The 16,905-nt window shown below is 44.9% G+C and overlaps 1 protein-coding gene across 1 annotated transcript; it reads right to left on the bottom strand.

The window, feature by feature from the left end:
- Positions 1–836: 836 nt before the first annotated feature.
- Trim38 (tripartite motif containing 38) lies at positions 837–12,148 on the bottom strand. The gene is made up of 6 exons (XM_059262370.1): positions 11,493–12,148; positions 9,221–9,316; positions 5,867–6,097; positions 4,525–4,547; positions 4,315–4,427; positions 837–1,504 (listed from the first exon to the last, which is right to left on the bottom strand). The coding sequence occupies exons 1-6, from the start codon at positions 11,898–11,900 to the stop codon at positions 969–971; spliced, it is 1,407 nt and encodes a 468-aa protein (XP_059118353.1). The 5' UTR covers positions 11,901–12,148; the 3' UTR covers positions 837–968.
- Between the last annotated feature and the right edge of the window lie 4,757 nt (positions 12,149–16,905).

The raw sequence follows: 16,905 nt of genomic DNA on the forward strand, positions 1-16,905 counted from the left end.
CCTTCTTCCATATCCTTATGTAGGCTGCCACCAGAGGTGTGGCCCAGATTAAAGGTAGCTCTTCCCACCTCAAATGATCCAGATTAAAGGTATTTTCCCACTTCAAATAATTTAATTTAGAAAAAAATCCTTCCCAAGTGTACCCAGTTTGAACAGAAAACAATAATTATCTTAAGATTTTTTTCTCTGACTGTGTGGTATGTTTAGAATCATTCAATATTTCAACACATCTTGAAAGAGTTATTTTAATGTGTTGAAATCTACTTCCTTGAAATGTGGTAGTCTAGTTGGGATATACCAAATGGTCTTACACACAACTTTGACTCGAGTGTCCTATTGGAAAAAAAAATTAACAATAGCAACAGCAAGAACAATAGTTGATGTTATTTTCAGTTCTTGTTCCTTTATTCAGTTAAAAGACACTGCCATTAGTTCATTTCTCATACTGGAGTTTGAAACACATCAAAAAAAAATGTAAAGACTCAAAAACTTGACCTTGGAGTCATTTTATCACAGCTATAAAGAGTACTGAATTCAAAGTTCTGAACCCACAAAATGCAGTGGTTCTCAAAATGTGGGTCACTACCCTTTTGGTAAGCCTCTATCTCCAAAAATATTTATATTATGATTCATAAGAGCAGCAAAATCACAGTTATAAAGTAGCAACAAAACAATTTTATAGTTGGGGTCACCACAACGTGAGGAACTGTATTAAAGGGTCGCAGTTTTGGGAAGGTTGAGAATCACTACACAAAAGTGAAGGAGAAAAAAAGATAATTGCCACTATTATTTTGTTTTCCTTTCCCTGAAGCTGACCATGTATGATATTTTTAGCCTTTCCAACAATCAAATCAATGCACATTTATTGAAGGTTCATCCAAAGCATTGGGACAGTGGTGAAGGAAAACATTCAAGTTTCTGCCTTGTGGGATTTATGTATTTTCTGTGATGCCTTCACCGTGAGGACTTTACCCCGTCCCTTGATCATTTCTGGCAGGCAGGAACAAAGGAGAATGTTCATAAACCTGGAAAAAGGGCCTCAGAGTATCCCGGAAGGAAGCCTTGGGGAAGGTGAAGATGTGGGAGCCGGAGGTCACATTGTAAAAGGATACAACCCCAGCCTCATAGTCTAGAAAAACTCCCACCAGCTGGGGCTTCTCACTCAGATGAAGGGAAGTAGGGGTAGAAGTGAGAGCTCCAAGGCCATCCTTTTTACACATCTTGATGGTCCAGAATCCAAACTCAGGCTCCTTCTTCATGTCAAAGTCCCTTGGCACATCCTTTATACAGACTCCCACATCCCAAGTGGTTGCATTCTCAACAGACACTTCGAAGTAGTATCTTCCTGAAGTAAAGTCCTTACAGCCCAGGACACAGGGTAAAACATAAAATCTCTCGGTAGAAGCCTCAAGATTCTTGTGGCATCGTTTGTAAGTCACTTGTCTTCGATCTTTAGACAGAGTTAGGTCAGGATGGGCTGTGCTTGGGTCCAGAGTCACACTGACTGTAAAACAACCACAACGAGTCTTTTAGGAGCTGGAAACACGATAATTTAAAAAACAAACAAACAACAATACAAACCCTCTGTGTTCAAATCTGGGCATGATTTGACATTGAAACCCTAGCTATGCGAACTATGTGTGAAGTGCCTAGGAAGGGGAAATCATCGCGAGCCTAGTGCAGACACCAGTGAGGAGAGTTAAGTGAGTTCATGTGTGCCTGGGACATGGCACATGCCTAATCAGCAGTGGCAACAATGAGTCACCACCAGCATCTTGAGTTACTCGGAGATGCCAAGGATCAGAACTCTTTGGAGTTACTCTGGTTCTGTTCTGCCCCAAACCCTCCTGAATTCAGAACTTTTAGGATTGGTGACTTTGACCACGGAGCATAAAGGAGCCCTTCCCAACTCTGTTCATATCTTATGCAAACACTATCTCAGAATAAAGAAAAGAAAACACAAATAAGCAGAAAGCACAAGCAAAATAATCACCAACTAGAAAGAGAAACAAAGAACTTCTCCAAACTTTTATTGACTAGAAGCTCTTGAATTTTGTAATCATGTAGATTGTGGCAGGCACTGGGTAACAGAACAGAGCAGGAAGCTTATTCATTGGGATCAGCAGCATTTCATTTTTGTATCTGACATATTCATTCATTATCTGAGAAGAGACCCTGTCTTAGTTAGGGTTTCTATTTCTGTGAAGAGACACCATGATGACGGCAACTCCTATCAAGGAAAACATTTCAATGGGGTGGCTCGCATACAGTTTCAGAGGTTCAGTCCATTATCATCATGGCAGGAAACATGGCAGCATACAGGCAACTAGAAGTTGTCTGAGACACTGGGCAGTATCCTGATCATAGGAAACCTCAAGCCCACCTCCACAGTGACACACTTCCTCCCAAAGGCCATACCCACACCTCCTAATAGTGCCACTCCCTTTGAGGGCCATTTTCTTTCAAGCCACCACAGTCCCTAAAATTATTTCCAGCATTCTACATACTGCTCAACTACTGTGGAGTTCTGAGTGAGAATGGCCCCCATAGATTCATATATTGGAATGCTTTCCAGTTGGTAGAAATCTTTGGTAAGGATTAGTCAGGGTGGCCTAGTTAGAGGAGCTGTGCCACTGGGGATGAGCTTTGAGGTTTCCAAAGATTCTAGCCATCCCCAGTCACCCTCTTTCTACTGACTACTTGAAGATCAAGAAGGAGTAAACTCTCAGCTGTGCCTGCCACCATGCCTGTACTCTGCCATTGTGGACTCTAACCCTGAGGAAGCCTAAGCCCCAAGTTTAATGCCTTCTTTCATTTACTGTTTCCTTATTGTGATCAAATGCCTGACAAAAAGCAACGGGGTGGGGTGGCGTGGGGTGGGGTGGGGTGGGGTGGGGGGTGTCTTCTTCCACAGTTCAGAGGAATGCAGTCCATCACAGAGGGAAGGCGTGTCTGCAGGGATGGTCTGGTCCCTTGCACTGACCAGGAAACAGATACAGATAAAGGAAGGCCTGTGCTAGGCTTGCTTTCTCCTTTTTGTCTTTTCTTTGTTCCCAAGACTCCAGCTCATGGCATGACGTTGCCCACATTCCGAGTGGGCTTTCCTTTCCTCATTTTATTTGATATGGAGAAGCTGAGAGACTGGGTGTTGCCTTCAGAGACATGGCTAATAATGGAAAAGCAGGACCTAGACAAGTCCATACAGAGAGCTGTGCATACATAGTGTGCAAAGCATGCTAAATACTAAAAAGCAAGAGTGTGACAGCGCCACAAAACTAAGTGAGCAACCAGATCTTCATATGTGAGTGCATCTCCTAGAGTGACTCTAGAAACCAGGAAAGTAAAAATGGACCATTCCTGGCATGGGGGAGGTGGGTGGGAAGCAATGGAGAGGGGAATAGCAGTGTATAAGTGATGGGATTGGGGAAAAGGAAAAGGGGGTTCTTTGGAGAGGGAGAGGGAGGTAAGCACAGAAGAAGGAGGAAGGATGGTAAAATAAAAGTAAAGAGGTCTTACAAAAGCCAAAAGGAGTAGTACTATTATCTATGTTTAATTAAAAAACCTTATAATACGAGTAAGTCTGTGTATAAGTATACATACATAGTTTGAGTAAACTTTCCTCATCTGGGTTGACAATGTTTCCTTCAAAAGCCAAAGATGGTCTAGCAGAAACTCCAATACCAGACATGAGAAGCCCTCTTTGAGTTGTTGGTCAGGGTAAGCCAAGAGATTTCCAAAACATACAGCCTATTGCTATCGCCCTTTCTTGTCCCCCAGAGGCGAAAGATAAGTTCCTGCTGCTAAAGACACCACGCACTACAGACACTGAGCTCGGAGGCCTCCGGTCTGGCACTAACATGGCCGCCTCCTCCCTAAGGACTAGCGCTCATGGAACCAGAAGGTGTCACACAAGCCTCCAAAGGAAGACAGCAACCAAGAGTCCTAACCAGATATGATGCCCATGAGCCAAAACAATGACCAACATGACACAACCATAGGGTGCAGTAGTGGCACACATAACCTGGTGGTAACCAACAGCTCCCTAATTGGACTTAAGACCCACTCAACAACAGGAAGCCATGCCTGGTGCTGGAAACCTGGCCAACTCCTCAGTGCTGGTGAAGTCATGGATCTTGGAGGAGAACCCACTCCCACGTGGCCCTCACTAAACCAACACAATCCCTAACTACAATCTAAATATTTGTCCTTATACCCACAGATAAGTGTTAAAAAGTGGTAAGTGAGTATGTGTTGCAGCAGGAGGTGACACTGGCTCCTGCTTAAGATCCTCCAAGCTGGACTTCACACACCTACCTTGGTGGCATCTTAACAATGTCTTCACATCAAAGTAAAGCTCAGAAACATTACATGTAGTCTGAATCTTCGGGAGTTCGGCCTTCCATGGTTCTAGCTTCACAGTCTCAAACCTAGGAGAAGCAAAAGATGGGGCTTTCCTCAGTACTATATTCCAGGCAGCTCTAAATGCCCTGACCCCCTTCTTTGGGGTGTTCATGCAAGACTTACCTGCTCAAAGTGTTTTTCACATCCTATGAAAAAACAAAAGCAAAAGATGATTGTGTTTACATCAGTATCTCATGGAGTTTTCCATGTGAAGTTGTTCTCTGAATAAACTCCTCTCACAGAAAGAATAAGATCATCTATCCACCCAAATGATGTATACAGAGGAGGGTTTTACATCCAGTGCTGTGGGATGTTTTTCTGTATGCTGTGAATATGTGTGTGGCTCCCACTGGATAATAAATAAAGCTGCTTTGGCCTATGCAAGAAAGCTTACAGCCAGGTTGGAAATCAAGCAGAGATACAGAGAGAAGAAGGGTGGAGTCAAGAGAGATGCCAGCCGGCCACCCAAGGAACAAGATGCCAGCAGAGCGGTAACAGCCACGTGGCAACATATAGATTAATAGAAATGGGTTAATTTAAGATGAAAGAGCTAGTTAGCAAGAAGCTGAAGCCATAGGCCATACAGTTTGTAATTATTATAAGCCTCTGAGTGATTATTTTATAAGCAGCTGCAGGCCTCGGGACTGGGTGGGACACAGGAAAACTTCCATCTAAAATCCAGTCTCTAGCCAATAAAGTGGAAGCCTGCTTCTCCATTGGGAGCCTGCTTCTCCATTGTAGAAGCCTGTGTAAAGCCTACAATGTGGGCTGCTTAGAATGTGAACCAGGAGCCTTTCTCACCCTTCCTCTGACAAGACTACTTTCGGTGACTAATCTCCTTCACAGAGAATTCTTGTTGGTAATAACTTGTAACACGAGTCCCTAGTGGTAAATATGCACACAGCTCCTGAGACTGGGCCACTGAAGTGAAAAAGCAGGTACCACTGTGAAGTGGGGCATATATGCCACATTCACAACCTCCCACTGTAACCAGCAGCCCCAGCCGAGGAAGGAGAACTCAGAGCTCCAGCTATTTATCTTGATGGGAGGGATACATCAATCATGTAGCTATGAGTCAGTTCTGGATCAGGGACCCTATAGTAAGTCATGGAGTAGGTATTATTCTCTTATATGTCTACACTGTCATCATCTGTCACTTGAAGGAGTATTTTAAGAATGAGTTTGACAGATACCTCAGTGGCTAAGATAATGTGGCAGAAATTATCCCATTTTGTCATTCCATGTTCACTCTGAGGAAGTGAATTTTTCTAGTTAACCTAAAGGATCCTGTAGACTAGTGGAAGTCCCCCTGAGGCTACTCAAACACGACCCTGAATTTCCCACTCCAATATTCTTGTCATTCTGAGTGGAGGCAAGCTTCTCCAATCTCCATGCTTCCTTGCCAGTATCCTCCTGCCATGGGAATCACCTGCCTTCTTTCCTGCCTCCTAGCCCACAGCCTCACCTGTAGTATATCCTGGGCTGGGCCCTCACATTTTGCCTCCAGTTTCTGAATTTGGCTTTCAGTTTTCTCATACTTCTGCTGTAGATTGGCCTCAGCGTCCTTCAGACTCCTCAGCACCTGCTCTCCTTCATTCTCCAACCTCCAAAGGTAAGACTTCTCTTCTTCATGTAGAAAACGCCGGAGATTCTCAAAGTTAGAGTGGATTCTTTGCCTCTGATCCTCTATGGCAGCCTAGAGTGAATGAAAACGGATCAAACAAGGGGACACACCCATCTTTGAATTGACCAGGAAATGGATAAACAAGAAGCTTGACTACATCCTGCTAAGTGACATAAGCACAGAACTTGGGGACTAGTACTTCTGTGATTCATTTATTCAGATCGCCAGCAGTGGTCAGTTTCATAGACACAGATCACAGTGGTTACCAGGCACTGGGAGACGAGAAGAATGGCAGTTCCCATTTCAGTTTGAAGAGCAGAAAAACGTCCTGGAGATGAACACGGTGATGGTCACACAACAACAGCCTCAAAAAGCACTCAGTGTCCTCAACTGTATAGTTAACAATGGCAAATCTTATGCTACACACGCATCACCACCACCAACCCCCCCCCCCCGAAAGAAAGAAGGAGCAGCTACAGTGATGTAAGCTCCCAGTGAGCCGCTCAAGCAGAAAGAACTTACCTGGCACTCAGAGGTTAGTGGAGATCGTGTCCCTAATTCCTTAATTAATTTAATTAGTGAGTGATTTTTCTTCTGGTTCAACTAAGATATGAGAGAAAGGTGGGGTAGGAACCCTGGAAACCTGAATCACAGAAGCAGGGCCTTGTTCAAATACGTTATCTGTTGTAAGTGGAAACACAAGTTTGTATCTGATGAGTAAGAAGGCATCTCTGAGGATGGTGGAATTCCTTGCAAGCTGTGAAGAATATCACTATATTGTAATTGTAAGACAACTATAGTGGTACAGGAGAGACCTTGACTCCTGGGAAAGGCGGTATTTGGTGTGGCCGGCTTTTGCTAGGGCTGAGGACCGTTACCCAGCGGCCCAGGGTCACTGTTCACTCCTAGGCATAAGACAGGAAGACCCAAATATTTATGTGGTGGGGCTTGACTTTCACTTTGGAGTCAGAGACTTGAAACGTCTGAAGTTGCTTCACTGACTATCACGTTGTGACGAATGGTTATTGACTTAAGGAGAATGGGCATTGTGTGGGAGACAGGTACAGTTTAGCCTTGATATTGATGAGGATTTCCATGTACATTAGATACAGTCAGTTTCCTTCATTTCCCACAATCCAGAAAGAAGTGAAGTAAAGGAAAACATGTCCTGGAAATTCAAGTTAAACATCCAGATGTAAAGGAAGCTGAGAGAAGAAACGGCACTAGCTGTGGAAACTGACTGTGGAGTAATTGTTAGGTCCCAGACCCAGGACAAATGGCTAACTGAGGTGCCTATTTAACATAGTAAAGTGGACCACCAGGTTCTTCTAGCATCCCTCAGTCCCCATCTGTTATAGGGTTCCTTTGGCTAGCATACTCTGCCCTTACCTTAAACTTCTGCAGCACAGGGGCTGGGCTCTTCTTCCCTATACAGTCCAGCCATTTTGCTTACCTGGCTCTTTTTGTCTACCCTTTACTCTCTTGGCTCCCTTGCCTTCCACTCTCCAATCCTTCATATGGCCTGCCTCAGACTATCCCAGATGTCTCTGTGCCTTGCTATGTACTCTCCCTCATATCCACATTAAACCTTCTGTACCATATCTAGGAGCAGATATGCCCTTCCTTTTTTATTCGTTTTTTCTTTAAGTAATCAATAATAAATATACTTGCAGAAAGAATGTACTTCAGACACGTAGGCAGCCTCTACAGTCAGCCACGGAAATGTCTGAAGCCCTTGGTATGCTGTGGTGTGCAGCTGTGGTATGCAGCTGTGGTATGCAGGTTTTACAGCAAGATCCCTGTGTCTTAGAAATCACATAGGTTCCTTTTTCTGTCCTCATGATATTCAGGCTGGGGTGACCCTCTTGCTGAATTCTCTCAAAGATTAGTTTCCGACCTGGTGAGGTCAAGAGCTGGATTCTGACAATCACAGCAAGGTCAGAAAGTTGACGCCTGAGTGTTAGAACACTGTCCATGGAAGAAGCTGTGTGAGAATTCTGAGTGCTTGTGAGATAACAGGACATGAGCCCTCAGCCCTCCAAAGCACCTGACTGTTCCTGGAGTGTGTTTTCGTGCCCCTCCCGGGTACAGTAAATAGGAGTGGGTTTATTTCAGATTACCCACTATCTTATTGTTATTTAGATAGTGTTTCCAGGCATGCCTTGTCCTTGTGATTGTATATATCCATGCGAACTTTGCTCATATGACCTTGCTTAACCCTCAGAATATAAATTGTCTGATGCTTTAAATAAAGTTGGCTACTGCATGCATCTTTAGTCCGCCTCACTTTTCGGCTCCTTTCTTCCAGATTCCACCTCCTCTACAGCAGGGACCCCAGATTCATGGATTGAAAATGTGAAACAAAGTGTGCCACAGAGTACATCCGTAGTTTTGAGTATTAAAGACGAAAGTCTTGCGGCTAGGAAGACGGCTCAACAGTTGAGAGGGAGGGAGTAGTGCTCGTACAGAGGACCTGAGTTTGGTTCCCAGGACGGACCCAGGTGGTTCACAGCCACCTGTCACATGAGCTCCAGGAGGTCTAACGCCCTCTTCTGGCCCCCTTTCGGCACCTGAACTCAAGTGCACACACACACACACACACACACACACACACACACACACACATATTTAGTTTTTTTTAAATAAAATATTTTCTTCTAAAGAATTAAAGTCTGGGCCAGGGAGTAAAGATGGAGGTTGAGGACATCCTACTAAGTAAAATATGCACGAGACAAGGGGTAGATGTTGGTACCTTACACCTGTGTATGGTGGCAACAGGTTCAGTTTATAGAGAGGAGGCTACGTGCAAGGAAGCCGAGAAGCCAGTTTAGCTTCTGGCTGGATTATCAGAAATCCCAGCCAGTTGCCGTTGGAAGATGGGGGGACTTGGTGATAAAATCTCACGGACGTAAACAACTAGGACATGAAAACAGCACTGTGTTCTTTGGGCTTCCTCTATATTGGTGATAACCAGCCACCCCATGTTTCTCCCAATCTTCCTCTATGTTGGTGGTAACCAACCACCCCATGTGTCTCCCAATCTTCCTCTATATTGGTGATAACCAGCCACTCTGTATGTCTCCCAATCTTCCTCTATGTTGGTGGTAACCAGCCACCTGGTGTTTCTCCCAATCCTCCTCTAGGCCTAGACTCACAGCAGAAAGTCGCTGGACACCAATGAGCTCAGGCTCTTACCTTCCAGGCCTTTATTTGTTTTGTCATGAGACATAGCTGAGCTCTGTGGTTTTCTTGGAGTTCACTCAATTTTTTCACAGTTTCCTGGAGCTTTTCCTGAAGGAAAGATTTGAGTGAGTAAAATCAAATCATTTTGAAACAGGGTCTGATGTGGCCCAAGTGATCTGGATCTCACTGAGTAGCTAAAGATGGCTTTGAACTTCCTGCCTTCACTGACTGAGTGCCATGAGACATATGTGCACCAGCAAGTCCTGCTTTATGCAGTATTGGGGAACACTAAACTTGGGGCTTCGTGCGTGTTAAGCAAGCACACTACCAACTGAGCTACACCCCTCATCCTCAATTTGATTCTCCACTGGACCCTTAATATGAATCTCAGTACCCTAGAATATGATAAAATCACAATGAATAGCTGTTGAGCTTTAAGCCCCTCAGAGTGCATGCTGAGGACTGTGTATATGGTAACTTACTGATTGCCTTAACAATCCTCACAGTTGGTAGAATGCTTAACATTGTTGCTGTGCCCTGGAACATGAGGCAAGGGAACAAGTAAGTCATCTCAGGGGCCATACCTGGGATCCTCAGGAGTACAACTAGGACTCGCCTCATTGGCTGAACCACCTCCACCACCACAGACTCACTTAGGGCACGTTGTCATAGACTACCATAACCATTTGTGGGGGAGTTTATAAAATAATGTGCTGAACCAAACTTAGCCGGTACTGAGATGTTTGACACATCTGGAACTCTGTATCTATCATGGGTGAGTTAGAAAGGAAAGGTCTTGACACTAATTGAATTTAGTAGAGTTTGGAGAGAAGAGGGGTCTGGAGGATGGCATCAAGAAACCAACTTAGCCGGGCGGTGGTGGCGCACGCCTTTAATCCCAGCACTGGGAGGCAGAGGCAGGTGGATCTCTGTGAGTTCGAGGCCAGCCTGGGGCTACCAAGTGAGTTCCAGGAAAGGCGCAAAGCTACACAGAGAAACCCTGTCTCGAAAAGAAAACCAAAAAAAAAAGAAAAGAAAAGAAAAAAGAAACCAACTTAAAGGAATTAGTGTCCTTGTCTCCCAACCCCTGAGTTAATTTCCAATGTGGTTTCTCATATTTTCACTGGGAGCAATTTGAGGCTACCAGAAATTGCCTATTGGGATCAAAGATAAAATAGCTGATTCCAGTCCACTGTAAACTCCACAGATGTGTATGCATTCATTTCCAAGGAATCTCACAAAAAGTCTGTGACTCTGTTATATGTCACTCACTGTTCTGAACTTTACATAGTGTAATATCCGTAAACAAATACAACTCCCAGCATATGTGCTGAGGACCCTGAGGCTATCATCTCTGTTTACAGACAGGGATAACAAGATGGGAAAACTTTAGGCAAATTAGCACAGCCATCCATCTGCTCAGTGCCAGCACTAACACTCCACCCTGGTAGTCTGCCTCTGTGGCTGGTCACTGTCACCCTGCCTTGCTCCTTTTCTTACTACTCAGTGGAAAAATCATCCAAATAGCAATTTTTGCATTGCAGCTGTTTGAGGGAGGCTGAGGCAGAGCCCAGTGTGGGGTCACCTTGCCCAGCTTTAATACATGGGAGGTGCTTAGTCTTACTGCGACTTGATATGCCATGCTTTGTTGATACTCATGGGGGACCTGCCCTTTCCTGAACAGAAATGTAGGAGGAGTGGATTAGGGGCTGGGAACAAAGGGTGGTGGTGGGGAGGGACTGGGAGGAGAGGAGGGAGGGGAAACTGTGACAGGGCTGTAAAATTAATTAATTAAAAAAAGGAGTCTGGTGTGCTGAGTGGCAGTTGGCCCTGATTCATCCTTAGGAAAGACTGGAGGCCTTTATATGAGACTATGTCTGCTTTACAGAAGACAACGTGAGGAGGCCACACTTAGTATGTCTTCCTGGAAGTCACAAGAGCAGACAAGCATCAAGACAGCAGCCAGGCATGATGGTGTACACCTTGGACCACACCACTGGGAGGAAGAAGCAGGCAGAGTTCAAAGCTAGCCTGGGCTATATAGTGAGTTCTAGGAGAGCCAAGGGCTATGTAGAGAGACCCTGTCTCGGAAAAACAAAACAACAACAAAATCAAAAGCCAGCAGGACTGAGCCTGTCCCTCCGTGTGTCAGAGCAGAAGGTCTGACAAGTATATCCTTGCTAAGCTTCTATGTGGGTGCTGGGGTCTGAACTTGGGTCTTTGTTACACAGCAATTCTTACAAGAGAATGGACACTTTCAGAAACCCCCAACCATTATACTCACCTTGTAGCCCTGGCACACATCTCCCACAAGAGCCACGGCATGACCTTTGTGCCTGTCCTCCCAATTACAGCGCCAGCAGAGGAGCTGACCCTCATCTTCACAAAAGAGATCAAGCTTCTCTAAATGATCCTTACATAGCATCTTACTGCCCTCCTCTTCCATCTCCTTGATGACATCAATTATGTTTTCCAGATCCTTGTTGGGCCGGAGGTTCTCTAAACTAAATGGACTCCCACACAAAGGACAGCCCGGTCCTGTCTCTGAGCTGACTTTGTTACAGTCCCTCTGTATGCAGGATTTGCAATAGCTGTGTCCACAGTTGATGCTCACTGGGTGAGACATCAGTTCCTTGCAGATGGAGCAAGAAGAGATCTGTATCATCTTTATTGTGCTAATGCTTGTGCCCATGGCTTTTCCTGAGTAGTTTCCAAACGAAGCAAACAGAAGTGGAGAAATATTTTCCACAGTGGTAGATGTACGCCTCACCTAAATATAAGTGCAGTCACTGGCTGCTGCTGGTTTTACAAGTTTGAAGTCTCTAGAAAAGAAAAGCAGATTGGAATTGAGAAGATGCATAAACAGTTTCATGGTATTTTCATAAGAGCCACTATCCCATTTGGCCATTTACATTCAACCTGGTAAAAGTTTAATCATTTTTAAGTTCAGTGTCTCAGTCTTCTTGGGCACATTCCATTTTCAGTTGTCACCTGAAGCTGGTGACTCCATGACAGCCCAGATATAGAACAGTTCATTGTTGTCCAGTGTTCTCTTGCGCCATGTGCTGGGAAAGGTAGAGCAAGACTAATTCCTCTCGGAAGTTGAACACAGAGAATGTGAAAACTTTTCCCATTCTATGGGCTCATGAATAGTGCTGTTGCTGTCATCATTTATAGCTGTTGAGACATTTAGCGCTCTACCCAACCAGATCTTGCACATCCTTTTCCTGGGTCTAGCTGGGTTAGTCTGTCTGATTCTCTCCTCCATGAACCTTCCCTGGCCTCCCAGATCTAGCCTCAGGTCCCATACCCAGTGCCCTAGCCTAGTGTGGCCACCCGTACGTACCTGTGTCACAGTCAAGCTCTAAGCTTCCTCCTGGAAAGGCCCTGTCTGCACCTGACCCATAGGCCCCTCCCACACCACATTCAGCTTCTCCACTCAGACAAGATCCTGCACATTCTTTTCCATGGTCTAGCCTGGTAGGTTTGCCTGAGCTATCCCTTCACACACATTCCTCAACACCCAAACTCCAGGCTTGGACTAGTACACACATCCTGCATACCAGTTGAGCTCCGTGTGTCCATTTGACTTCATTTCACCAACCTCTAGGCCTAACCCAACCCACACATTCTTTCATCTGCTCCAACCTCCTCTGTCTATATCAGACATAGAGCAAAAGAGGTCCACATACCCAAATTCCATTGTAAAAATACAAATAATATGGAAGATCGAGGCTGTATCTCCTCATCCCCCCAAAATTCCCTATTCCTAGAGAAATGTTTGCCAATGAAATTTTCCTAACTGAACCTCAGGATACATAATTTAAAATAACAATCATAAACCTTATCAAAGAATTCAAGGAGTTTAAAGAAAACTCAAGGAGTATGAAGAAACAGCTCAATGAACTTAAAGAGAAAGACTTAGAATAAAAGCCTGAGTGACGCTCAAGAAAACACAAACCTAAGGCTGACGGAAATGACGAAGACAATCCAGGGGTTCAAAACAGAATTCAGTAAAGAGACAGGAACTTATAAGAAGACTCGAGGTGAAGTGAAAATGGAACTGAAACCCCCAATAACCACACCAGAAAACCCAAACAAAAGCCTTACAAGCAGGACGAGTCAACTAGAAGACAGCAGAGCAGGACTCAAGGACAAAGCAGAGGATCTGGACAACATGAGCAAAGAATTAAAAAACCTGAAACTCAGGAAAGGAACATACAGGAAATGTGAGACACCAAGAAAAGACCAAACCTTCCAATTATAGGAATAAATGAGGGAGAAGTGTTGGACCCTGGCCCCCGCTCCTTGGGTAGCTGCTGACTTGCTTGCTGACCTTTACCAGATGTCCTCCCTATGCTGAATTTCTGCCGGCTTCCTTCCTGGAAAACAGGTAACTGCAGGTTCCTTGTTCTGGGTACCCATCTCAGTTGAGTAAACAAGTTAGGGTGTGGGGTAGCGAACCTTTGCCCTCATGGGTTTTTCCACTGTATTTAAGGCCTCTCCTTTCCTTCAACAAACGGCATTCTCTTGAGGCGAGTGACCCTCTGTCTTGTCTTTATTTAATCCTCAGCCCCTCGCTCGGACATAGTGAACGGGTTGTAGCGCGGGCGCTACAGAGAAGAATCCCAGGCCAATGGCATAAATCCTATATATCTTCAACAAGATCATAGAAGAAAACTTCCCCAAATTAAGGAGAGACCTATTCATATAGATGCATGAAATACACAGAATACCAAAGAGATAAGACCAGAAAAGTTAATCCCCACAGTGTGCTATAGTTAAAACAAAGAAACTGTATTGAATGCTGCAAGAGAAAAAAGACACAAGTCACATATAAAGGAAAAATAATAAAGATAACAGCTGATTTCTCAGTGCAAACTCTGAAAGCTAGAAGAACCTGGAGCAGTGCATTCCAAGTCCTTAGAGGAAGGCCACAATGGCCAACCTAGACAAATATACCCAGCATAACTGCCTGCCATAGTCGAAGGAGAAAGATATAAACAACGTAAAATATTTATATCCAACAAACCAAACCTAAAGAAAATATAGGAGAGGCATGAGCACAGTCCAGAGACTGTACAAAGAAATACAAAGCCATAATTACTAAAATACAAAGTATCACTAAGAACACAGGACTAAAATCAGCACAGTGACTGCAATCAATAAACACACTTCAGTAGTAACTTTAAATATTAATGGCCTCAATTCTCTAATCAAAAGATACAAGCTGGCCAGTAGATCAAGAAACAAATTCCATTTGTCTTTTATCTACAAGAAAAGACAGCTTTAAAGATAGGCACTGCCTTAGAGTATTCCAAATGGGACCAGGAAGCAAGTAGGTGTCACTGTCTTAATATCCAACAAAACAGACTTCAGACTTATAACTATGGGCAACACTCTGATGGCCAATGGAAGATTCCAGTCAGACTATCACGTTTGAATCTTCCTAAACCCCTACCCCTAAAGATCACAAGACATCTCGATCGTGAAATCTCAGCGGAGTCACAAACAGGAGGATGGTAAATATAACTGAGGTGACCAGAACTGATTTATTGGTGGGACTCTGTCTGTTTCAGACAGGGCTTACCTACATAGCCCTGACTGGCAAAAAACCAAAATAAAACAAAAACAAAACTCCATGTCTATCAGTCTGATTTGAGACATGGTTAATCTGTCTTTGCCTCCAAGTGCTGGCATTACAGGCATATACCACCATGCTGACCAAAGATTGGTTTATTCTTGTGCCAAGAAAACTGGAAAAGGGGCTGAGGAGGGGAAAGTGGGACAGCGAGCAGCATTCCTTAAGAACTTGGGGATTTATGTATCTTCTCTGGACTAGAACCTGTTCCTAGAAGTTTAGGTGACAAGAACTGAGGGAGTGTCATGTCAGAGCCCAGGATATAAAGTGGGAAGGAGGCCAGAGCTCAGGGAGAACCAGAGTTCTGATGTGCCCCGTGAGGACATGATGACCAGAGGGAGTGGAAGTGTCTAACAGCAACACTTTCTGTTTCCTGTCCTGTGGCAGCTGCTTCTGAGACCCATCCCAGTTCTATACACACACACACACACACACACACACACAGGAGAGAGAGAGAGAGAGAGAGAGAGAGAGAGAGAGAGAGAGAGAGAGAGAGAGAGAGAGAGAGAGAGAACTAAAACAGGAATCAGGAATTAAATTGAACTGAAAAACCGGCTGCATTCCTCTTAAAACCAAGCCACAGAGCCACAAAGGGTTTCTTCAGAAGCCTTCTATTCACAGGTAGGATACTGACATTCATGACAGATGGACTTCCCCACCACTTTAAAGGCCCCAGCAACCTGGCCCAAGCTTCACTCACCTATGTTCTTGGTTTTCTGAGATTGTGTCATTTAAGAAGCAAAAGCAGATGTGAGGGCTGCCTATGCTCTGAGCCTTTTCAGAGCTGTGGGGCGAGGCCTCTGTTATCTGGAGATGACACTCTCCACTCAACTCCGCCCTGCACGTACATTAGTCACCTGTAATCACCTTCCCTCCAGAGTACCCCGGTTGGCATCTCAGGAAGACAGCTAGGGGTCCAGGACTGCTCTGCTGGACAGTTGCCACTTCCAGAAACTCTAGGAATCACTGCTGAGTCACTTCACAGTCCAGAGCTCTGTGGGAGGCCAATCGCCCGGCAATGGAGGCCCTCCTATCCTTTGACCCCTCTTATCCTTAAAGGACAGAGGGGACAAAAGGAACATGATGTAAAGTATTTAATGCAAGGAACAAATCAGTGACAAAGTTCAAAACTCTTGTGATCCAGCAGGAAGAGAGCAAAAGGTCAGCGCATGCTCTGATGTGAGATCTACCTGCTTTTACTTCCAACCTTGGACTCCAAAGGCTTCTAAAGCTGCTATTCCACTGGCATTTTGGTTCATAACTGCTTCTTGGTTCATAACTGCTCCGGTGGCAGTGGTACAAAGCGGGGGTTGTCACAGCGCTTCCCTGACATCACAAAATTCCCCCAAGCCAGCCAGCTCTGTCTCTGCCCTGCTGGGATGTCACCTTTCCTCCTCACCACTCTGCAGGATACGGAGACATTTCCATGAGCAGACTCAGCACTGCAGAACAGGGAACAACAGAGAGCACTGTGGAGGCGGCCGGGACGCTCATCATAGATACCTACATGCCCGTGTGCCCGGTGCTTTATGGACAAAAGGCGGGATGTGACAGGGTGCCACACACTGAGTGAGTCAGCCTCAGCCTCTCGATTCCAATATCCAAGCAAGGGTGACTTCACGAAGACAGAATTATTATAGAAAGGAGGGAAATGGATCATCATGTTCAGACAAGGCCTGATCACATTTGTAATTGCAGGTTAATGGGGTAAGTGCACAAATACCCTTTCTGCTTGCTTAAGTAATAACATGCATAATGGTTCAAGGGAGTTGGTAAAGGGGCTGAGGGCACAGGAAGAAGTATGAGTTAAACTTGGATTCTGGAGTCCATTGGGGAATAATTATGATAGTTATTCATGTCCAGTGCTGGATCCTCAGACTGCAAAAAGTGCATGGAGTTCATTCCAGCCACTAGCCAACTCAGACTAGACGCAAACGTTAGAGAGGTTCCTGCCTTCCTACCGCAAACAGGAGACTCTTCAGCACTGGGAGGTCCTGGAGCCGCATCAGTGCCACACGCCATGTGATGGGATGGAATGAACCCATGCTTCTGCACT

Source organism: Peromyscus eremicus, chromosome 5 (assembly GCF_949786415.1).
Source record: "Peromyscus eremicus chromosome 5, PerEre_H2_v1, whole genome shotgun sequence".
Classification (NCBI taxonomy): domain Eukaryota; kingdom Metazoa; phylum Chordata; class Mammalia; order Rodentia; family Cricetidae; genus Peromyscus; species Peromyscus eremicus.

Coding starts and splice junctions, on each gene's coding strand:
- Trim38 (XM_059262370.1), bottom strand. CDS start 11,900: ATGGGCACAAGCATTAGCACAATAAAGATGATACAGATCTCTTCTTGC. Junction 6,098..9,220: donor AACAAATAAAGGCCTGGAAG/GTAAGAGCCTGA, acceptor CATTCACTCTAG/GCTGCCATAGAGGATCAGAG. Junction 4,428..4,524: donor GTGAAAAACACTTTGAGCAG/GTAAGTCTTGCA, acceptor TGCTTCTCCTAG/GTTTGAGACTGTGAAGCTAG.